The sequence below is a fragment of the Ovis canadensis genome, chromosome 5, assembly GCF_042477335.2.
Source record: "Ovis canadensis isolate MfBH-ARS-UI-01 breed Bighorn chromosome 5, ARS-UI_OviCan_v2, whole genome shotgun sequence".
NCBI classification, from domain to species: Eukaryota; Metazoa; Chordata; class Mammalia; order Artiodactyla; family Bovidae; genus Ovis; species Ovis canadensis.
Window position 1 is genome coordinate 19,502,767 of NC_091249.1, and position 21,179 is coordinate 19,523,945.

Below are 21,179 nucleotides of genomic sequence, written 5' to 3' on the forward strand. Positions count from 1 at the left end.
ACCCCTTCTTCTCATTTCTCGACATCCTGTTTCTGTCACCCTGTCCTTCCTTTGTCTCATTCTGAGTTTATGGGACAGGCTGAACCATGTGGTTGAGGAAACCTCAGAACCTGAGATGGACTGATTCAGATCCTGAAGTTGCCATCTCCGAGTTCTGAAGGCTGGGCCACGCTCATCCATCCATCTGTTGGTCCATCCATGTATCCATCCTTCCATTCATTCTTCCATTTATCCATACATTTCTCTGTTTAAAAAAAATACTTATTTGGCTGTGCTGGGTCTTAATTGTGGCGCTCGAGATCTTCCATCTTCCTTGTGGCATGCAGGATCTTTAGCTGAGACATGCACACTCATAGCTGTGGCGTGTGGGATCTAGGGTCCCAAACAGGGGTCAATTCCCGGGCCCTCTGCATTGGGAGCACAGAGTCTCAGTCACTTGACCACCAGGGAAGTGTCCCCATCAATATATCTGGGACACCTACTATCTGTACTGTACTAGACACTGGGACTCAAAAGCAGACGAAGGGTCCTACCTGGTGGTCAGCTCACAGTCTAATGGGGGAGGCAAATAAGAAACGAAATAAAGAAGTAAGACATGGTATGTTGGCTCCTGTGGACCTTAGTTTCCTCCTCTGTGACATGGAGATAGCGACTGTGCAGACCCCCAGGGGAACCAGCCTCAGGCCAGTTGGCTGTTATGAGTCAGTTCCCACTGATGCCCATTGTGCCTGGGCCTGGCCCATCTTGGGGCCAGATATTCAGACCATCACACAAGTGAAGTCAAATTTCTAATGCGAAAGGAGGTGGTGCTTGGGTCTTTGAAAACAAATTGGTTGTGATCATCTCTGTCTTAAGGTATTTAGCCCATTACCATATCAGTGATTAATATGATTGAACTTAAATATACCATTTTACTAGTGTTCTTTCTGTAGCCTCCGAATTTTATTCCTCCATCCCCCCTTCTGCCTTTTTTTTTTTTGAATCATTTTTAGAATTCTATTTTAAACTCTACTGCCTTTTTTTTTTTTTTCCTTTTTAGGGGCTGCTCAAGGAATTGTAATCCTTAACAAACATCCTTAAATGATAACTGAATTAGAGTCACTGTTGTTTTACTTCATTTAAAATGTAAAAATCTTCCAACCATATAGGTCCTTTTACCCTCAACATTGTTGTTTATTCTCTATTTTTCATGTGAAATACATCTACATAGATTATAGATGCCACAAGACCCTGTGTTACTCTCTGCATATGTGTTTTTTTTAATGAAAATAATAGTCTTTCCTTTTTATGTAGGTATCTATCATCCCTTATGCATTCTTCATTTCTCCCCAGATATGTCTCTCTCAAGCATAATTCTCCTTCAACTTGAAGAAGTTTCTTAGCATTTCTTATAATGCAGATGTACAGGTGACAAATTCTTTTAGTTTTATTTTACCTGAAAATGTCTTTACCTTTATTCCCAAAGGACGTGTTTACTAGGTTTAGAATTACCAGTTGGCAGTGTTTTGTGGCTGTTCTTTCAGCTCTTTCATTATGTGCATGCCAGTCCTCAATCTATTACTTCTTGCCTCCAAATGTACCTTTCACTATGTACCTTATCTGTAATAAACAAAGGAGTTCCTTTCATTGTCTCAAGTGAGCCTAATATTAATCTTTCTTAGTAGAGGGTGCTGGTGAGACATTGCAGGATGGGTCAGTAGTAGAAGTGTGAAGATTCCTGGTGAATCTGCCTCACTCCTGAGATTTTGCTGGCTTGGCCTGGTGAAAACCTTTCTGTAGCCTTCTTGACGTCAAAGCCCCCATGGTAGCCCACACACTCTGCAGACCTTCTGCCTCCAGCAACTGGGTTCCTGATATGTGTTCACATCACCAGTTACTGATCACCTGTTCCCTCATTTGCACTTCAGGGGGAGGGTGCCTTTGCTTGCTTGGAAACTCCAAACCTGCTTCAGTCTGGCCAAACCAGCTGGTATCTCTATTGTCTGATGAGTCTTAACCACATCTTCTCCAGGGAAGTCTGAATTTCTTCCCAGTTTGCCCTTCTTTGGAGATATAGCTCAACCCTAGGAAACCACATCAGAGCTTCTTTTTACCTTATAGTTACTGTTTTATTGTCATAAACAGTACATGAAACATCCCTCATTTAATCTATGGTTGGTTTTGATCTCCTGATTGGGCCCAGACTTGCTTCAATATGATTCCACTGTCTTCTGGCTTCCATAGTTTTGGATGAGAAGTTGGCTGAATCATGGCTCCACTGTATGTTATCTGTTATTTTTCTGTGACTGATTTCAAGATTTGATCTTGGCTCTTCAGGATGTTGACTGTGTTGAGCCCAGGTGTGTTTCTTTGTGCTTACTTGTTTAGGGTTTTCTGAGCTTTTTAAACTTATACATTTTGTATCAATAAATTTTTGGCCACTATTTCTTTACATATTTTTATACCCTCCTCCTTTTTTCTGGGACCCAATTATTTATTTGCTATTGCCCCATAGGTCCCTAAGGCTTGCTTTATGGCCCATTCTTTATCCCTTCTATGTTCTTCAAATTGCATAATTTCTACCTATTTATATTCAAACTCACTGACTCTTCTGTCATCTGCACTCTGCTTTTCAGCCCATCCAGATACTTTTTGAATTCCAGATATTTTATATTTTTAATTTTAGGATTTCCACCTGGTTCTTTTCCAATATCTTTATTTTTCTGTTTACTGAGATCCCCTGCCTCTGTTCCTTATGAGCATGTTTTCCTATTAAGTATGATTATAATAGCTACTCTAGAATCCTTGTCTGATAATTACAAGAACTGAGCCTCTTGGGGTCACACTCCATTGATAACTTTTCTCATGAGAATGTTTCATTTTTTTGAGTTTATTCAAGTGTGTCGTCATTTTGGATTATATCCTAGACATTGCAAATGTTAAGTTGCAGACACTCTGGATACTGTCATAGTCTTCCAAAAGTATGGGTATTTTTGTTTTAGCAGGAGAGTAACTTGGACTCTTTACCACATGCATTGCAAACTTTTTTCCTAGTCTCTTACACTTTGGCCTTTTTTATGGCACCATTAATCATACACTTTTTTGTTTTTGTCTTTGTGATGTTAAACACGTTTATCTTTTTCGAAGCTTTTGGGTTTCCTGTTTAGTATCATAAGAGCTCACTTACTTATACACACATGGTAATAAATGTTCTTATAATTTTTCAATCCATCTGAATTTTTTAGTATATGGTATGAGGTAGAGATCCAAGCATATGTTGTTGCAGATAGATTGCCTTGTACCCTTTATTTAAACACAGGATTTCCCTCTCCTAAATTGAAATATATTATATCATTGGTATTTTGGTACACTGGCATTAATTTCTGGTTTCATTTTTCTGTCCCGCTGGTCTATTTTTCTAGTCATGGATGTGAACCATACTGTGATTAGGATGGCTTCTAAGTCTATACATCTGGCGAGTCAAAGTTTCCTTATTACTGTTATTTTTTATGATCTTTTTGGCTACACTCACTCTTCCATCTGAATACTGAAATTACTTCAATATTTCCAAAACACTCCACATTGAGATTCTAATCGGACATGAATTATAGTCTGTGAATTGTGACATTGTGTAATAATTGTTATAGGAATTCTTTCTTTCTCCTAAATTGGTGGTACATCAGGTGCTAGGGTGCCTGTAGTTTGTAACTTGCATTTTTCATTTAATGTCTGCTCTGATTATTTGCTTACCTCATTACATATTCCTCAAAATCACTTCAGAGTATTTTGGCCTCTATATGAAGGTGATGCAGAGAGAAAAGCCTCCAAGAGATCTTTTGTCTCTTTTCCTAGCCTTCACGTAAGCCTGGCTTTTGTGTAATATTTGTTCCTGTGAATTATATAGTTTTGGACATCACTATGAATTTTTTTCCTCATTCCCATTTACAGCTCGTTTTTTTGTATGCGGCCATGTGCCTTAAGAATGATGGGATATATACATACATGTGTTCTGCGTGTGTGTACATATATGCTTTTAAAAATTAGAATTTCTTGGATCTTCTAAGTTGACAATTCCTGCTAAGCTCTCTTTTCAAACATTTACAAGTCCCAGCTATCTTGCTTTTGCTGTAATTACCAAAAATAATGAGACCCATAGCAAGGGTGGGCAACATCTTTCTCCTTCCTTTACCAAAAATGACTTCAGAATTTCAATTTTAAAATGGCATTTGTTATGGTTTTGTGGTTAGACTTACCATTTTTAGGTACTATCTTATCTATTTTTAAAAATATTTATCATAAATAGCTATGGATTTGGGAAAATGCTTTGGGGTGCTATTTAGAAAACCATATGGCTATCTTTTAAAGTCCTAGATGTAATGAATTACCTTGGGAGCTTAAAGATACTGAACTACTGTTACATCTTTAGAATAAATCCTACTTGGGTATAGTATTATTCTTCTGATAACTGGTCGTTTTTTTTAGAGTATTTGCATCATATCTGTTAGGGAGAGCTAGATTTTGGTAATGTTTTTCTTTTTTCTTCTTTTTTAAAAAGGAAATTACAAAGTTTTTCTTTTCCTTTTTTTATGGTAACTGGTGGCTCAGACCGTAAAGCGTCTACCTGCAAAGTGGAAGACCCCAGTTCGATCCCTGAGTCAGGAAGATCCCCTGGAGAAGGAAATGGCAACCCACTCCAGTACTCTTGCCTAGAAAATTCCATGGATGGAGGAGCCTGGTGGGCTAGAGTCCATGGGGTCACAAAGAGTTGGACACGACTGAGCCACTTCACTTTCTTTCTTTCTTTTTTTATGAGTTGGTTTGTTTTTGAGGTATAGTTTTCTTTTTAAAGAAAAGTTTCCCCCCCAGTTTTATTGAAAAATAATTGACATACAGCACTGTGTAAATTTAAGGTGTATGGCATAATGACTTACATACATCATGAAATAATGATCACAAGAAGTCTAGTGAACATTGGGACTTCCCTGGTGGTCCAGCAGTTAAGTCTCTGAGCTCCCAATGCAGCGCGTGCTGATTTGATCTCTGGTTATAGCTCAGTTGGTAAAGCATATGCCTGCAATGCAGGAGACCCCGGTTCGATTCATGGGTTGGCAAAATCCGCTGGAGAAGGGAAAGGCTACCCACTCCAGTATCCTGGCCTGGAGAATTCCATGGACTGTATAGAAGATGGGGTTGCAAAGATTTGGACATGACTGAGCGACTCACTTTCACTTGGAGAATTAATCCCACATAATGCAAGTCATGGCCTTAAATAAATAAATAAATATATAAAAGAAAAAAATGTTCAGTGAACATCCATCATCTCATATAGATACAAAATAAAAGAAAAAAAATTATTTTCCCTTGTGATAATAACTCAGAATTCACTCTCTTAAATCTTTTGTATATGACATACAACAGTATTTTTAAGTCATGTTGTACATTACATCCCTAATATGTATTTATCTTATAGCTGGAAGTATGTACCTTTTGACTGTCTTCATCCACTTCCCCCTCTCCCTACCCAAGTCCCTCTGGTAACCACAAATCTGATCTCTCTTCCTATGAGTTTATTTGTTTGTTTGTTTTGGCTGAACCACAAGGCATGTGGAATTTTAGTTTCCCGACCAGGGATTGAACCCGAGATCCCTGCAGTGGAAGTGTGAAGTCTTAACCACTGGACCACCAGAGAAATCCCTGTTTGTTTGTTTTTGAAGTGTAATTGACACACAGTGTTAAGTTAGTTACTACTGGTTTACAGTTTAGTAATCTGATGTTTCTATGCATTAAACAATGATCACCATGTAACATTGTTTTAAAATATTCCATCATTCTTTCTATGTTTGAGTGAAGGAGTGAAGGAGGCTAGGTTCCCACATCACATCCTTCTGCCACCTTGACTAAAAGGCCAAATTCTAATTTTTTAAGTGAAATTTTGTCTATTAAAGTACCCCTGAGTCTACTCCTTACACACACACATAAGCACTTGTCAATTTAATGTTTATCCTTCCTGACTTTTTAATGTCCATTCCAGTGTGTGTGTGTGTTGTGCTTGTTTGTATGGGCTATTTTTTTTTTTAAAGTCAAGTCCTGGGACCTCCCTGGTGGTCCAGTGGTTAAGAATCCACCTTCCAGTGCAGGGGATGTGGGTTTGATCCTGATTGGGGAACTGAGATCCCATATGCCACAGGGGAAGCTAAGGCGGCACACTGCAGCTACTTAGCCCACACGCCGTAGGTGGAGAAGTGCCTGCCCACCACTACTAAGCCCTGATGCAGCCAAACACATGAACAGAAGAAAAAAGGTCAAGGCCTGTGGAGCTTGCTGTTTGTAACTTGCATTTTTCATTTAAGGTATGCTCGGATTATTTGCTTATCTCCTTACATACTCCTCATCATCACTTATGAGTATTTTGGCCTCTATATGAAGGTGATGCAAAGAGAAAAGCCAGGCCTTATTTTCACAATCCAAAGAAACCTATGTGACTGGCCTCCCAAGCCCCCTCATGTCCCCTGTCAATCACCTCATTTCTGCATTTTATTTTTTGGCTGTGATGGGTCTCCCTTGCTACACACTGGCTTTCTCTGGTTGCTGTGAGCAGGGGCTACTCTTTGTTGTGATGCGAGGGCTTCTTATTGCGGTGGCCCCTCTCGTGGAGCACAGGCTCCAGGTGTGTGGGGCTCAGCAGTTGTGGCACGCGGGCTCAGCAGTTGCGGCACACGGGCTCAGCAGTTGCGGCACACGGGCTTAGCTGCTCCTTGGCATGTAGGAGCTTCCTGGACCAGGGATCAAACCCGTGTCCCTTACTTTTCAAGGTGGATTTTTAACCAGGGAAGCCCCTGTCCAGCCTTTTAATAGCAGAGCTTAATTTCTTCTCTTCTCTTTCGTATGTCCTGTAACTGGAGTAACCAATTTGTCATCTTTTACGTTCAGTTTCTTTCTCTCAAAACAATGTATGTGAGGTGCCTCTGTACTGTTGACCATTTTCTCACTGACATCTCAAATAGGATCCATTGATTTATAAATAGGTCAATATTTTAAATTCTATTCATTTATATTACTATATTGATGGATACACAGTTGATTTACTCATTATTCTGTTGATGGACATTTGTATAGTTTCTGGTTTGGGGAGAGTATAAACACTTGAACCTCCTGAGTATATTCATCTGTGTGGAATTGATGAGTTGTCTTCAAGATATGGATCCAAGTGGTTGTAACTTGTTTACCTTTTAAATTTTACCTATTCTTGGATCTGGACACCATTTCTTATTTTAAACCCTTTCTTTTCTTTTTTAAAAATATTATTTGGCTGTGCCATATTTTAGTTGCAGAATGCAGGATCTTCAGTCTTCACTGAATCATGAGAAATTTTAGTTGTGGCTTGTGGGATCTAGTTCTCTGACCAGGGATTGAACCTGGGCCTCCTGCATTTAAGCCACCCCTCTGCTGATAAGCATTGTTGTTTTCAGTTTTGACTCTCATAAACAATACAGTGATGAACATCCTGAGTACCCTTCTTTATGCACTTGTTAACTGACCCCCTAGCAATCACCTTTTTGGTTATTTTCAGTTATTTATTTATTTATTTTTTTAAGGTACAAAATAACACTGGATACATATCAAATCTATAACCAAACGGACCTACAAGATAACACAGGGAACTATGCTCAATATCTTGTAATAACCTATAATGAAAGAGAATGTAAAAAAAGAATATATATGTGCCTTTCCTCATGGTCCAGTGGCTCAGACTCCAAGCTCCCAGTGCAGGGGGTCTGGGTTCAATCCCTAGTCAGGGAACTAAATCCCATATGCTGCAGCTAAAGTTCCCACATGCCGCAGATAAGACCTGGTGCAGCTAAATAAATAAAATAGCACAAATAAATATTTTAAGAAGGAATATAGATATGTATATATAACCGGATCACTTTGCTATATACCTGAAACTAATACAACATTGTAAATCAACTATATTTCAATAAAAATTTTTTTAAAAAAGGAATAAACTTCCTTGCACATTCATTTTTTGGACTTAAAATGCTTTGTTTTTGATGTTTCATTTTTAATCCAAAGACATGAACATGGAGGATATTCATGGACAGTTATAGCCAAAAATGCCAATTAAAAAAAAAAAGATTTATTTATTTATCTGGATGCACCAAGACTTAGTTGTGGCATTTGGGATCTAGTCCCCGGCCAGGGATCGAACCCAGGTCCCCTCCACTGGACACGAGAATTAGCCACTACGTTAGCTACTAAACTGCCAAGGAAGTCACCCAAAATGCCAGTTTTCCCCCACGCCTCCCAGGTTCCAAAATAGCAATTTTTGATGGTGGCTTTACCCTACTCTTTGACCTGACTGTTATTTCTCTAGTTTTACCTCTGAATAAGTGAACTTTGCAATTTAAAAAAAAAAGGTTTTGTTTTGTTTTTTAAATAGAATTTAGTTTTTTGTGGGTTTTTTTTTTTTTTTTTAACATCTCTTCATTTTGGTCTTGGGGACAGAGTCAGCCCAGGGCAGTGTTGCTGCACATTGCGTGGGATGAAGGGCTGAAGGCTGCTGCTTCTTGCAAGCTGGCTTCTGAGATTGCACCTTCTTCTCCTGCTCCTCCTCCAACTCTATGATCTTCCAAGGTATGCAGTCTGTGGTCTCAGCCAGAAGGGGGGACTCCTGTAAAGTAAGTGTCTTATGTTCCAGGGCTGCCTGAGTGTCTGAATACTCTGCACCGGGGTACTTCTGAAATCCAGTCACCTCTTCATTTTTCCCTGTGCCCATCCTCCCATCTGTCATTGATCTATCCATCATCTATGGTATCCCCCATCTGTTCTCTGATCCATCCAGGCATTCATCAATCCACCTCCTTTTCACTGATCTCTTTACCAACGCCTTTACCTTTCTCCACTCACTCACTCATTTACCTGCTCATGTTCCATCTGTTTGCTCACCCACTCATCTATCCTCATCCCTCCGTCTATCCAATTATCCTGCTACCCAGACCTCCATCCATTTATCTGCTTACCCTCTCATCCATCCATCCATCCATCCATGTATCCATTTTCTTATTTACTGATCTGTTTGCCAATTCACTCATCAACTTCATTTCCTCACCCATTTTCAACCCAAACCCTTTTATCTGTTCCTCCAACCCATCCAATATTCATTCGTCCACTAATTCATCCATTCAGGATCTAGTCATCCATCTATCCATCCAACCTTCAATCTGCTCCCCTACTCATTTACAGCCAGGCTAGCCACTCAGAATGTCTACCTTTTCACAACTGGGAGCCCAGGCCCTGTGACTGAGATGGGGCCACAGAAATGAGCCAGGCTCGGTTCCTACCATCTAAGAATTCAGAATACCATTAGTCAGTGGGAAGAAGCAAATGATACCATGCACACAGACACAGGCAGGATATTTCCAAAACAGTATGATCAGTGCTGTCCTTATAGTATGTTCCAGATACAGAGGGAAGGTGAAGAGCAGGTAGGTGGTCAGGCATTCAGGTGAGAATGTGCCCTGTGTGCTGATGTCGAAGTAACCACAGCATGATGTGGCCTGGTGGTAGGAAAGGCCACCCGGGCATATGACTGGGAAGGAGTTCCTGCCAAGGAGAGGAGGAAGATTGCAAGATACCAGGAACAAGAACATGTAGGTTCTGGGGGGTGAGTACCCGCCCCAGCCAGGAGGCCTCGTGTCTCGTATGACGCTGCTCCCTGACCACTTCCCTACTGGCCCCCACAGGCAGAGCTGACCCGCCTAGGAACCAAGACAATGCAGCAGGCAACACAGCTGCAGGCATCACCCGGTCGGCAGAGCTCCTATCAGCCCATCCCCAATTTCCAAGACAGAATGGGGACACTGTGTTCACAGCTGCAGGCGTCACCCAGTGGGCAGAGCTCCTATCAGCCCGATCCCAATCTCCAAGACAATCCGGAACCACTGCATCCACAGCCCCAGAGTGAACCACCTTCCTCCAAGGAGACCCTTCTGGAACAGCGTGACAAGGACAAGACGGTGGTTCGTCGTGTCCCTCGCCTCCGGGCTGTGTTGGAGAGCCAGGCCTTCAGGAATGTCCTGGTGGATGAAATGGACATGATGCTGTCCCGTGCAGCCACCCTCATTCAAGCCAACTGGAGGGGGTACCGCCTCCGGCAGAAGCTCATCTCCCAGATGATGGCGGCCAAGGCCATCCAGGAGGCCTGGCGACGCTTCAACACCAGGCGCCTCCTCCGGTCTGGCAAGACGATGGAGAAAAAAGCAAAGGTGGAGGAGGGGGACATCCCTTACCACCCGCCCCAGCAGGTGCGGTTCCAGCATCCGGAAGAGGGCAAGTCCCTTCTAGCCCAGCCCACCATGGTGAGCAAGGAGACCCAGTTCCCTTCCTCCGACAGCCTGGCCACTTATACCCACCAACTGGCCCTGCTCCAGTCCCAGGGCACGTCACCGCCTGGGATGTGCTCTGCCGGAGGCCCCAGCATCACCTTCCTGCCACACCAGACAGTCGCCATCAAACTTCCCTGTCCCGTGAGTCTCGATGCAAAGTGCCGCCCGTGCCTGATGACAAGAACTGTCAGGAGTACCTGCCTTGTCCAAGTAGAAGGGGACACGATGAAGACCAAGCAAATAACTGCCAGAGCCGACAAGGCAGGAGCCACGGGGCCACCACCATCTGGAAGGTGCGCCCAGACAGTTCAAGGACAATTCAAGACCCAAACCCAGGCCCCCATGGAAGCAGAGGTCCTCAAAATGCTACCTCGGACAGGCCCAGCACCTGTGATAAACAAGACCCTCTCCCAGCCAGGGCCCACTATGACCACGATCAAGACTCCCTTCCAGATGTACCCGGCAGCCGCGATAGCCAAGACCTCGCCCCAGCCTTGCCCGGTGCCCATGGTAACGATAGCCAAGACCCCACCCCAGATGTACCTGGCAGCTGCGATGACCAAGATTCCACCGCCGACGTACCCAGCAGCCCCCATGACCAAGACCGCGGCCCAGACGTGCCCAGCGGCCACCACGATCAAGACTCCACTCCAGTCGTGCTTGGCAGCCATGATGAACAAGACCCTACCCCAGCCATGCCCAATGCCAACTGTCACAGTGACCAAGGCCCCACCCCAGGCGTACCCCCCAGCCCCAGTGGCCAAGATCCCACCTCAGACGTGCCCACCAGCCACAGCGACCAAGACCCCACTCCAGTCATGCCTGGCAGCCATGATGAGTAAGATCCAACCCCAGCAATGCCCAGGGCCCATGATAACCATCACCAAAACCTCACCCCAGCCCTGCCCGGCGACCCAAGGGACCAAGACCCCAGCCCCAATGCGACCAACAGCCTCCATGACCAACACTACACCCCAGACACGACCGGCGAAGGCCGCGATGACGAAGGCCCCACCCCAGCTATGCCTCCTGGCCTCGATGATCAGGTCTCCAACTCTGACACGGCCTGCGGCCACAGCGACCAAAGTCCCGCCCCAGCCGTGTGCAGTGCCCTTGCCGACCAAGATCCCGCCCCAGACGCGCCCAGCACCCATGGGGACCAAGACCCCACTGCAGACATGTCAGGTGGCTACAATGAGCAAGACCCCATCTCATCAGATGTTCCAAGGAGCCACGGCGGCGAAAACTGCTCCTCCCCAGACGCGCCTGGCCGCCATGATCACCAAGACTCCAGCTCAGTTACGCTCAGTGGCCACCATCCTCAGAACCCTGTGCCTGCCCCCTTCAGCAGCTGGAAACCTCAAGCCTCCGTTCTCAGCAGCGGCGACAGCTGGAATTTCCGACACCTCATCCCACACGTGTCTAAGTGGACCAAAGGCCAGGGGCGCAATGAACGCAAGACAGGCGACAGGGGCTGTCAAGGTCTCGTCCCGCTCATACTTGACAGAGAGAAAAGTGGAATGCTTTCCCCCATCGCATCTGGGGGCTGGGGCTCCCAAGCCTCCAGCCGGGCCTCCTTTGGAAGGCGAGAAAATCAAGGTCTTCTCCCAGAAACAAGGCAAAACAGAAACCGCGTCTCACATCAGTATGGCCGTGGAAATGCCCGGGGATCTGACCTGGGCAAAAGTGGCCAACGACAGGACCAAGCGGGCACATCCGAGGACGGATGCCTTGAAGGTTCAATCCCAGATGTACGGGCCTGCGAGAACCGCTGGGGCGCCTCTGAGCACATGTCTGCCTCAAGCGCAACTGGCCCCTTGTTCAACCACAGGCTTGCCTCAGGCCCATCTGCTGGCTGAGCTGACTAAGGCCCTGCCCCAGGAGCACGTGTCTGCCAAGCTGACCAAGGCCCAGGGCCAAGGACATCCACCGGCCCAACCGCCAGCAGCCGTGGCCCAGCCACACCTGAGTGTGTGTCTGTCTAAGACGCTGTCCCAGGCACACCTGCCCGCCAAGCTCATGAAGGCGCAGTCCCAGGCCCAGCTGGCCACGGCAGTGATCAAGGTGCAGTCCCAAGGGCATCTCCCCACCGGACTGACAAAGGCGCAGTCCCAGGCCCAGCTGGTCACAGATACAGCTAAGAGCCTCTATGCGGCCCACCAGGCTGCTGAACTCAGCAGCAAGACGCAGTCGCAGCCACTCCTGGTGGGCTTCAAGGCTTCCACCCAGCCCTGCCAGCACACTGGCGCTCTGCCCCGAGCCAAGCCAGAAGACAGACTACTGAGCCAGCTCCCATCCCACAGCTACGTGCAGGGCAAGGCCACCCTGGGCCTGCGCCAGGGGGCCGCTGAGACCCAGAACATGCTGGTGCCTCTGCTGGCCTCTGCTGGCCACACCACCTGCAACGCTGACTCCTGGGGGGATAGCAGGGCTGCCCGGGCCCAGCCGTCAACCACCAGCGCACCCCCGCCCAGCCAGGAGGAGCTAGCGGCCTCCCAGCTCGCCTCCCTGTGTGCCGAGCTGGCCGCTGTGCTGGGATCCCAGGAGGACCTCCGCGCCTTGCTGGCTAAAGCCCTCTCCCAGGGGGAAGTGAGGGCGGCCCTGAACCAGGCCCTGTCCAAAGAAGTCTTGGGAGCCACGATGGCCAAGGCCTTGCCCCAGGGCATCCTGGGCACGGTGCTGGTGAAGGCACTCTCCTGGGGCGAGCTGGGCACCAGCCTGTCCCGCGCACTGTCCCGGGGCGAGCTCACTAAGGCCATTCAGAGCAGACTGGCGGACGTGCTTAGCAAAGCCCTGACGGAGGAGGAGCGTGCCACCTTGAGCCAAGCCCTGTGTCAGGGTGAGCTGGGTGCAGTCCTCAGCCAATCTCTCTCTCAGGCAGCCCTGAGGTCTGGAGTCGGCCTCCCCAAGGCTACCTCAAAAACGGTGGGAAGTGGGATGACTGTGATGCCGGCCCCCGTGGAGGTGGACTGCAGGGGGAGCCTGTCGGCCGTGTGGGGGCCCACCCTGGGCCCCATGAGACTACAGCCCAGCAAGGTTAGGGTTCCCTGGGGTGGGGCCTGGGAGGGTTTTGTCACAGGCTGGCCCTCCGGGTTCTTGGAAGAGAGGGGGGATGGGGCTATGCTCGGGGGGCCACCCTGCTCATCCGTGGTCTCGGTAGGTGCCTCCTTGATTGCTGGAGTGATCACCATTCACCAGTATCCCCCTATTTCTGCCCCGGGTCCCACTCTGTCATGGGAGATGGGACCCAGCAGGAGCCCCTTAAATCTGTACCTGACCCCCAGGGTCTGTGAGGAAAGAGTGTGCCTGCACCCCAGGGCGAGTGAATTGGCATCAGCTCTCGGCCCCACAGTGAGTGACGTAGATCCCAACTTGCCCAACATGCCCCACCAGCAGCCGTCCTCCAGTCTGTGGCAGCCACTCCTTGCTAATGGCGTGGGCCCGAGCACCAGCCGGCCGTCACTGGCCACTGACAGCTCAACCACAAGCGCCCACAATCCACACGAGGTCAGCAGGGTGGCCCCACACACAAGGGCATCCCCAGGGGAGTGCAGGCTAGCACTGGGCAAGCTTCCCAGCACCGCAGCTCGTGGGAGGGGCACCCACTCCCACAGCTGTGCCGCCAACTATGGGGGGTCTGTTTGCTGGTGTCAGCCCTCAGGGATCAGCAGGGTACCCCCCAGTGGGGGCCAGCCCCAAGGGGCCAAAGTTCCGCAACAGCTACCTGTGGTCCCCAAGGAGACCATGCAGAGAACTCGGTCCCCGAATCATAAACGAGCCTGCAAGGGCCCTAGGCAGGTGACCAAAGAGACGAGCTCAGCTCCGCCACAGGCCGCCACAGTGAGCAAGGCACAGCTGCACGCCCCCAAGGCCTGCACCATAAGCGCAGGTCCGTGGCCCGACTCCGTGGCTCCTGGTCGTTGCTCGGCGCCCAAGCGACGGGATCAGGTGGATCCCGGTCTGTTCCAAGCCTCCCCAGGCAATAAGCTGACACCCACCCTTTCCCGAACAGCCATCCCTGGGAAGGAGAAGAATCAGACTCGGGGTAGCCTTTCCAGGGCACATGGCCTGCAGGAGGGGATAACTGGCCACATACTTGGTGAGCTGGTGGCCAGTATGCCGCAAGGTCCAGACAATGAGCTGTGCAGAAGCGCCTCCCAGGGCTCCACAGACTACGGCCTAGATATGAGCAATTCCCAGAGCTCGCTGCGCAGCTGCAGCTCACTCAGCCTTTCCACCACGTCTATGGCCAGTATGGCCGTTGTCGACGTGGTGGAGGAGGAGCCCTGGGAAGCCAGCTTGGACAGGGACTTTGATCTAAATGCTCTCCTCTCTGCAGAGGCTGTAGAGAGGTCCCAGGGACCCAGGAGTGTGGGAGAGACTGAGGGCGCAGGTCACAGGCACCTGGCCCCAAGCCTCCATGACCAGTCTTCTGCAGACCCAGAGCTGATTCCCATTCTACATCAGACCTCACTGGCCAATCATATGACGCTGAGTGTCCGCTGGGACTCAGAGGATGAGGGAGACGTGTCCTCAGATCAGAGCTCCATGAATCTGAAGGAGAGTTTGTCCCAGGCACCCTATGGGAATCTGTTGGCCAGAAGTTTGTCATTGAGTAATGTGGCCTCTACTGTCTATGAGCAGCCGTCTGTGGCTGGTAGGTTGGCCTCATGCCTATCTCAGCCTATAGTAGCCAGTAAGGTGGCCTCAAATCCAGGCCAGCTCTCCATGGCCAGTAGAATGACCAGCAGCCTATCTGAGCCATCGGTGGTCAATAAGCGGACTCCCAGCTTAGGCCAGATGTCCAGGACCAAGAAGGTGTCCCTCAGCCTAGGCCAGCCATTGATGGTTGAGGGGGTGGTTCCCAGCTTTTCACAGCCACTGATGGCCTGCAAACTGGCCCTGACCCTACCCCAGCCATCTATGACCAGTGGGGTGGCCCCCAAGCTCAGCCAGCCACCTGTGACTAGTGGGGCAACCCCCATACTTGCCCAGCCACCTGTGACCACTGGGATGATCCCCAGCCTTGCCCAGCCAGCTATGACTACTAGGGTGGCCCCTAGCCTAGCCCAGCCACCCATGACTAGTGGAGTGGCCCGCAGCTTAACCCAGACATCTGTGACTGGTGGGGTTGTCCCCAGCCTAGGCCAGGCATCTAAGGTTTCTGGGGTAGAGCCCAGTCTAGCCCAGTCACCTATGACCACCAGGGTGGCCCCTAGCCTAAGCCAGCCATCTTTGAGCTTTGGAGTTTCCCCCTGCCACACCCAGCCATCTTTTACCAGTGGGATAGCCCCTAGCTTAGGCCAGCCTTCTGTGACTTGTATGGTGGGCCCCCGCCTAGCCCAGCCATTTGTGGCCTCTAGGGGCACCCCCAGCCTGGCCCAGCTACCTGTGATCAGTGGTGCAGGTTGTGCTATGAGTGAGCCGAGTTGGGCCCCCAGGAGGAGTCCAAATTTACCATCATTGAGGGTGAATGCAGTGGCTCCCAGTCAGCACTATTCATCATTAGCCATTGAGGTCACCTCGGGTGCACCATACGCATCAGTGGCTAATGGCGCGGGCCAGGGTCTGAGCCAGCCAGCCGTGTCTGCTAGGGTGGACCCACGTCAAGATCCTCTGACGGTTAGAGGGGTGGCCCCGCATCCCCAGGCCCCTGAGTTCAGCAAGGTGGCCCTGGGCTTTCATCAGCTGCCTGGTATTGGTGGGAGGCACCCAAGAGTAACTGAACAACCTGCTGTCATCGTCTCAGCTCCAAACCTCTACCAGGCACCTGTGGCCAAGGCGGAGGATTCTTGTCTAGGCCAGGAAGCCAGTGTGTCTCTGTTCAGGGGCATGTCTGTGGGCAGATCCCAGGATGCCATAGCCTCCGACATGCTCCCAGATGTGTCTCGGGGGACTCTGGCTACTGGCATGTTCCTAGGTATGTCTCAGGTACCTGTGTCCCCTGGCAGATCCAGGAGTGTGGCCCCTACTATGGGCCCCAGACAATCTCGGATGAGCAGGGGCGTGGCTCCCAGGACATCCCGTGCCTCCGTGCCTGCTGCCCCTTTGACTCATGAATCGGCTAGGGTGGCTCTTGGCTTCTCTCAGGCTTCAGTGTCCGGTAGACTGGGTGCGAGTTCGTCTAGGTTTTCCATGACCACTGTGTGCCCCAGCATATCTCAGGTCAGCGTGGATCTCCCAGTATCTCTGGACCACCGGTGTCCTTCTGTGTCCACAATCTCCACCAGTTCCCAACAAGCTGCTGTTACCAGCCAGGAGCCTGCAGTGGGCATGCCCAGTGCTATGGCCCCAGGCTCTAGAGCTGGTGGCGTGGCCTCTAGTCTACCCCCAGGGTCCATGATCAGAGACTTGGGCCAGAGCCTTCCTCCAGGGCCCATATTGAGTTGTGTGGCCCCCAGCCTTCCACCAGGTTATGTGGTCAATGGTGTAGTCCATACTCTTCCCCCAGGGTCCATGATCAGTGGCGTGGGCCTGGGCCTTCCCCCAGGGTCCGTGATCAGTGGTTTGGGCCTGGGCCTCCCCACAGGGTCCGTGATCGGTGGCGTGGGCCTGGGCCTCCCCCCAGGGTCTGTGATCGGTGGCATGGGCCTGGGCCTCCCCCCAGGGTCTGTGATCGGTGGCGTGGGCCAGGGCCTTCCTCCAGGGTCTGTGATCGGTGGCGTGGGCCTGGGCCTCCCCACAGGGTCTGTGATCGGTGGCGTGGGCCAGGGCCTTCCTCCAGGGTCTGTGATCGGTGGCGTGGGCCTGGGCCTCCCCACAGGGTCTGTGATCGGTGGCGTGGGCCTGGGCCTCCCCCCAGGGTCTGTGATCGGTGGCGTGGGCCAGGGCCTTCCCCCAGGGCCTGTGATCGGTGGCGTGGGCCAGGGCCTTCCCCCAGGGCCTGTGATCGGTGGCGTGGGCCAGGGCCTTCCCCCAGGGCCTGTGATCGGTGGCGTGGGCCAGGGCCTTCCCCCAGGGCCTGTGATCGGTGGCGTGGGCCAGGGCCTTCCCCCAGGGCCTGTGATCGGTGGCGTGGGCCAGGTCCTTCCCCCAGGGCCTGTGATCGGTGGCGTGGGCCAGGGCCTTCCCCCACGGCCTGTGATCGGTGGCGTGGGCCAGGGCCTTCCCCCAGGGCCTGTGATCGGTGGCGTGGGCCAGGGCCTTCCCCCAGGGTCTGTGATTGGTGGTGTGGGCCAGGGCCTTGCTCTAGATCCCATGACCAGCACTGTAGCCCAGGGCCTTCCTCCAGGGTCTGGGGCAACTGGCACGGCCAGAACCGTGCCTATGAGTTCTGTGGCGACTTCAGTGTCCCCCAGTCTGATTGCAGCATCTAGCACTGATGGGAAGAAGCAAGGTCTCTCGGTGAAATCGTCAGCTAGTCTAATTGCTCCAGACCTGCTCTTAGATTCAGTGGCAGGTGCAGTGGACTCCAGAATCCCTCCTTGTCCTGTGAACTCTACTGTGGACACAGCATCTGTGCCTGGGGGACTGAGTCAGAACCTAGTTCTGGAGTCCATGGCTAGTACAGCCAGTCCACCCTCCACAATAGGAGGCATGGCCCCGAGCCTTCCCCAGGGGTCCCTGCTGATTGGAATCTCTCCTCGTCCATACCATGGGGGCCTGGCAGGTGAAGGGTCCACAACCACCTTGCAGGCATCCCATCCCCCTGGCCTGGCTCAAGCTCCCCTCCAGGAAGCTCCTGGCATGGCCGGTGGAGTATACCAAGTACCTTCAGTTCTGCAAAGAGCCGCACAGTTGAACCAGGCTCTTGGAGTGATGACAGAATTTGAGACCACAGACCCCAAGACTGTGATGAGACCAGAGGACTCGGGCAGGGCTCCTCCCCAGGGGTCCATATCCAGGCAGGGGTCCGAAGTCCTTGAGGCAACCCCATGGATATACCATAGTCCCCTGGCAATAGACACTGATCACAGCCAAGAATTTCCTGTAGAGAATGAGGCTCTTCCCAAAGACCAGAGGCCGCTATCGGAGGAGGTAGCTCCCGGCCAAGCTAAGTCAATGCCCAGCAGTGTGGCCTCTGTCCTTCCCCAGTCCCCGAGTCTTGCTAAGCCCTCCACGGTCAGTAGTGGCACCCCAACCCTGCAGCACAGGTCAGAGACCAATTTGGTGGCCCCTGGTTCGCACACTGTGGCTGCTAGCCCCAGTGTGCAGACGGTGCCCATCAAGGGCACTGGGGCCCCACTGGCTCACCCGCAGACGCCAAGCTTTCACACTACACTCCGGAGCCCCTCGGCTTATCAAAAGGCTTTGATGGCTCATATAATGCCCCAGAGCCCCTCAGTGACTCATGCGTCCCATGGGGTCATGGCTTCTACTGGAGTCTCAGGGTCACCCAAGCCGACCCATGACAATACTGCAGCCAGCGGTTTGCACCCAGGGTCTGTGGCTTGGACAAGGACCCAAAGCACTTCCCGGAGGTCACAGCGACATGTTTCACCTCATCCATCCCTGGTTAAAAAGATGATGTACAGTGGTTTCCAGAAGGAAGCCATTCCCAGCGCACCCCAGATGACAGCTGGCGGTCTGATTCAGAATGGCCACGGGCCCCTTCACCCTAGAACATCCTTCAGGTCCATGCATGCTATTTCTGTACCAGAAAAGCCAGATAGTTCTGCAGCTGGGACTGTGCCCTCCGGTCAGGAGCAGCAGGATGCCCCCAAGTCCTTGCAGAAATTTCCTAAACATTCCCTGGGTGCACCGCCAGCCTTAACGCCAATAATCCACACTAATGAGCTGGCACATGGCATGGCCCCCTCTAAGCTGAACCCAGGGATTCGGAGGGTGTCTCTGGGTTATGAGTCTTCACCGAGGGGTTCTCGGCGGCCCCTTTTTAGGGAGGAGTTGCTGCAGGCGTCTCCAGTTTCCCTTAGCTTCATGGCTCCTGCAGAGAGTCTCGGGGCATCCGCGACTCCCGCTGACATTCTTGGAACTTCTGTGACTCCTGCTGAGAGTCTCGGGGCACCCTTGACTCCAGCAGACAGTCTCGGGGCGTCCCTGACCCCGGCTGACCATCTTGGGGTGCCCCTGACCCCGGCTGACAGCCTCGGGGCGTCCCTGACCCCGGCTGACAGTCTCGGGGCGTCCCTGACTCCGGCTGACCGTATCGGGGAGTCCCTGACCCCGGCTGACAGCCTCGGGGCGTCCCTGACTCCGGCTGACAGCCTCGGGGAGTCCCTGACCCCGGCTGACAGCCTCGGGGCGTCCCTGACTCCGGCTGACAGCCTCGGGGAGTCCCTGACCCCGGCTGACAGCCTCGGGGCATCCCTGACCCCGGCTGACAGCCTCGGGGCGTCCCTGACCCCGGCTGACCGTCTCGGGGCGTCCCTGACCCCGGCTGACCGTCTCGGGGCGTCCCTGACCCCGGCTGACAGTCTCGGGGCGTCCCTGACCCCGGCTGACAGTCTCGGGGCGTCCCTGACCCCGGCTGACAGTCTCGGGGCGTCCCTGACCCCGGCTGACAGTCTCGGGGCGTCCCTGACCCCGGCTGACAGTCTCGGGGCGTCCCTGACCCCGGCTGACAGTCTCGGGGCGTCCCTGACCCCGGCTGACAGTCTCGGGACGTCCCTGACCCCGGTTGACAGTCTCGGGGCATCCCTGACTCCGGCTGACAGTCTCGGGGTGTCCCTGACTCCGGCTGACCGTCTTGGGGTGCCCCTGACTCCGGCTGACCGTCTTGGGGCCTCCCTGACTCCCGCTGTACTCCAGGGCCCGGAGGACACTGCCATGTCTGGTGGCCAAGCGTGGAATTCTACCATCCCCAGTGTAGCAGTTGGGCCCAGGGGCAGCACCGTGGCCCCCGGCGGCACTTGGGAGCCAGCCAGGGGCACTGTGCCGTGGGACGTCGTGGGCAGCAAGGCAGCGGTGGACCCCAGACAGCCGAGGGAGCTGGTGGCATCCGTGCAGGCTGTAGAGAAGATAATCATCCATGCGGTGGTTATTATCCAGGCGTGCGCACGTGGCTTCCTGGTACGCCGTACCATCAGGGTGTGGCACCAGTGGGCCATCATCATCCAAGCTGCCTGGCGTGGCTACCGTGTGCGGCGGGACCTGGCCCGCCTCTGCCGAGCTGCCACCATCATCCAGGCTGCGTGGAGAGGCTTCATCATTCGCCAGAGCCGCACCCAGCAAATGCTGCTCCAGAATGTGTGGGCTAAGACCGGCAGTGGGGCTAGGAAGACGTCCGACCACCGCTGCTTCCAGTCCTGCCAGCCACACGTCTGCGCTCTCTGCCAGTCACTGACCTCCGGACTGGGAAGCCCACCCAGCGTGGTGATGCTTGTGGGTTCCAGCCCCCGCACATGCCACACGTGCGGCCACACCCTGCCCACCCGGGTGGTGCATGGCACGGGCCGGGGTGCTGCCAGCCAGGCCGGTGTGCCGCGGGGCTGCCTGAGCCAGTCAACCACCCAGAGCCTTTGGCAACCCCTTCCTCAGGCCAAGGCGGCCACAGCCATCCAGTCTGCCTGGAGGGGTTTTGTTGCGCGCCGTCGGCTGAAGCAGCAACAGGAAGCAGCCAAGATGCTCCAAGCCACCTGGCGCGGCCACAGCGCCCGGGCCTCCCTCACCACGGACGCGCTCCTGGGGCCAGCGGTGTGGGACAACTCACGGCACACGCAGTGGCCAGGCGTCTAGGACCTTGGCTTACTGGTGGGGGTTGCCAGGGGAGGGGCCACATGGCTCTCTGGGTTTCATGAATAAAGCCCTCCACAGCCTGGATCTTGGCCTCCTGTGCGTGTGGGCGTCTCGGGCATGGTGTAGGGTGGAAATCTGGGGGACCTAGAACATCCTGGACCAGAGGGGTCCAAAACTTTC

General features: G+C 52.2%; 1 protein-coding gene across 1 annotated transcript; it reads left to right on the forward strand.

The window, feature by feature from the left end:
• Positions 1-8,437: 8,437 nt before the first annotated feature.
• On the forward strand, positions 8,438-21,083 carry IQCN (IQ motif containing N). The gene is made up of 2 exons (XM_069590291.1): positions 8,438-8,613; positions 9,723-21,083. The coding sequence occupies exon 2, from the start codon at positions 9,753-9,755 to the stop codon at positions 20,997-20,999; it is 11,247 nt and encodes a 3,748-aa protein (XP_069446392.1). The 5' UTR covers positions 8,438-8,613; positions 9,723-9,752; the 3' UTR covers positions 21,000-21,083.
• Positions 21,084-21,179: the final 96 nt, after the last annotated feature.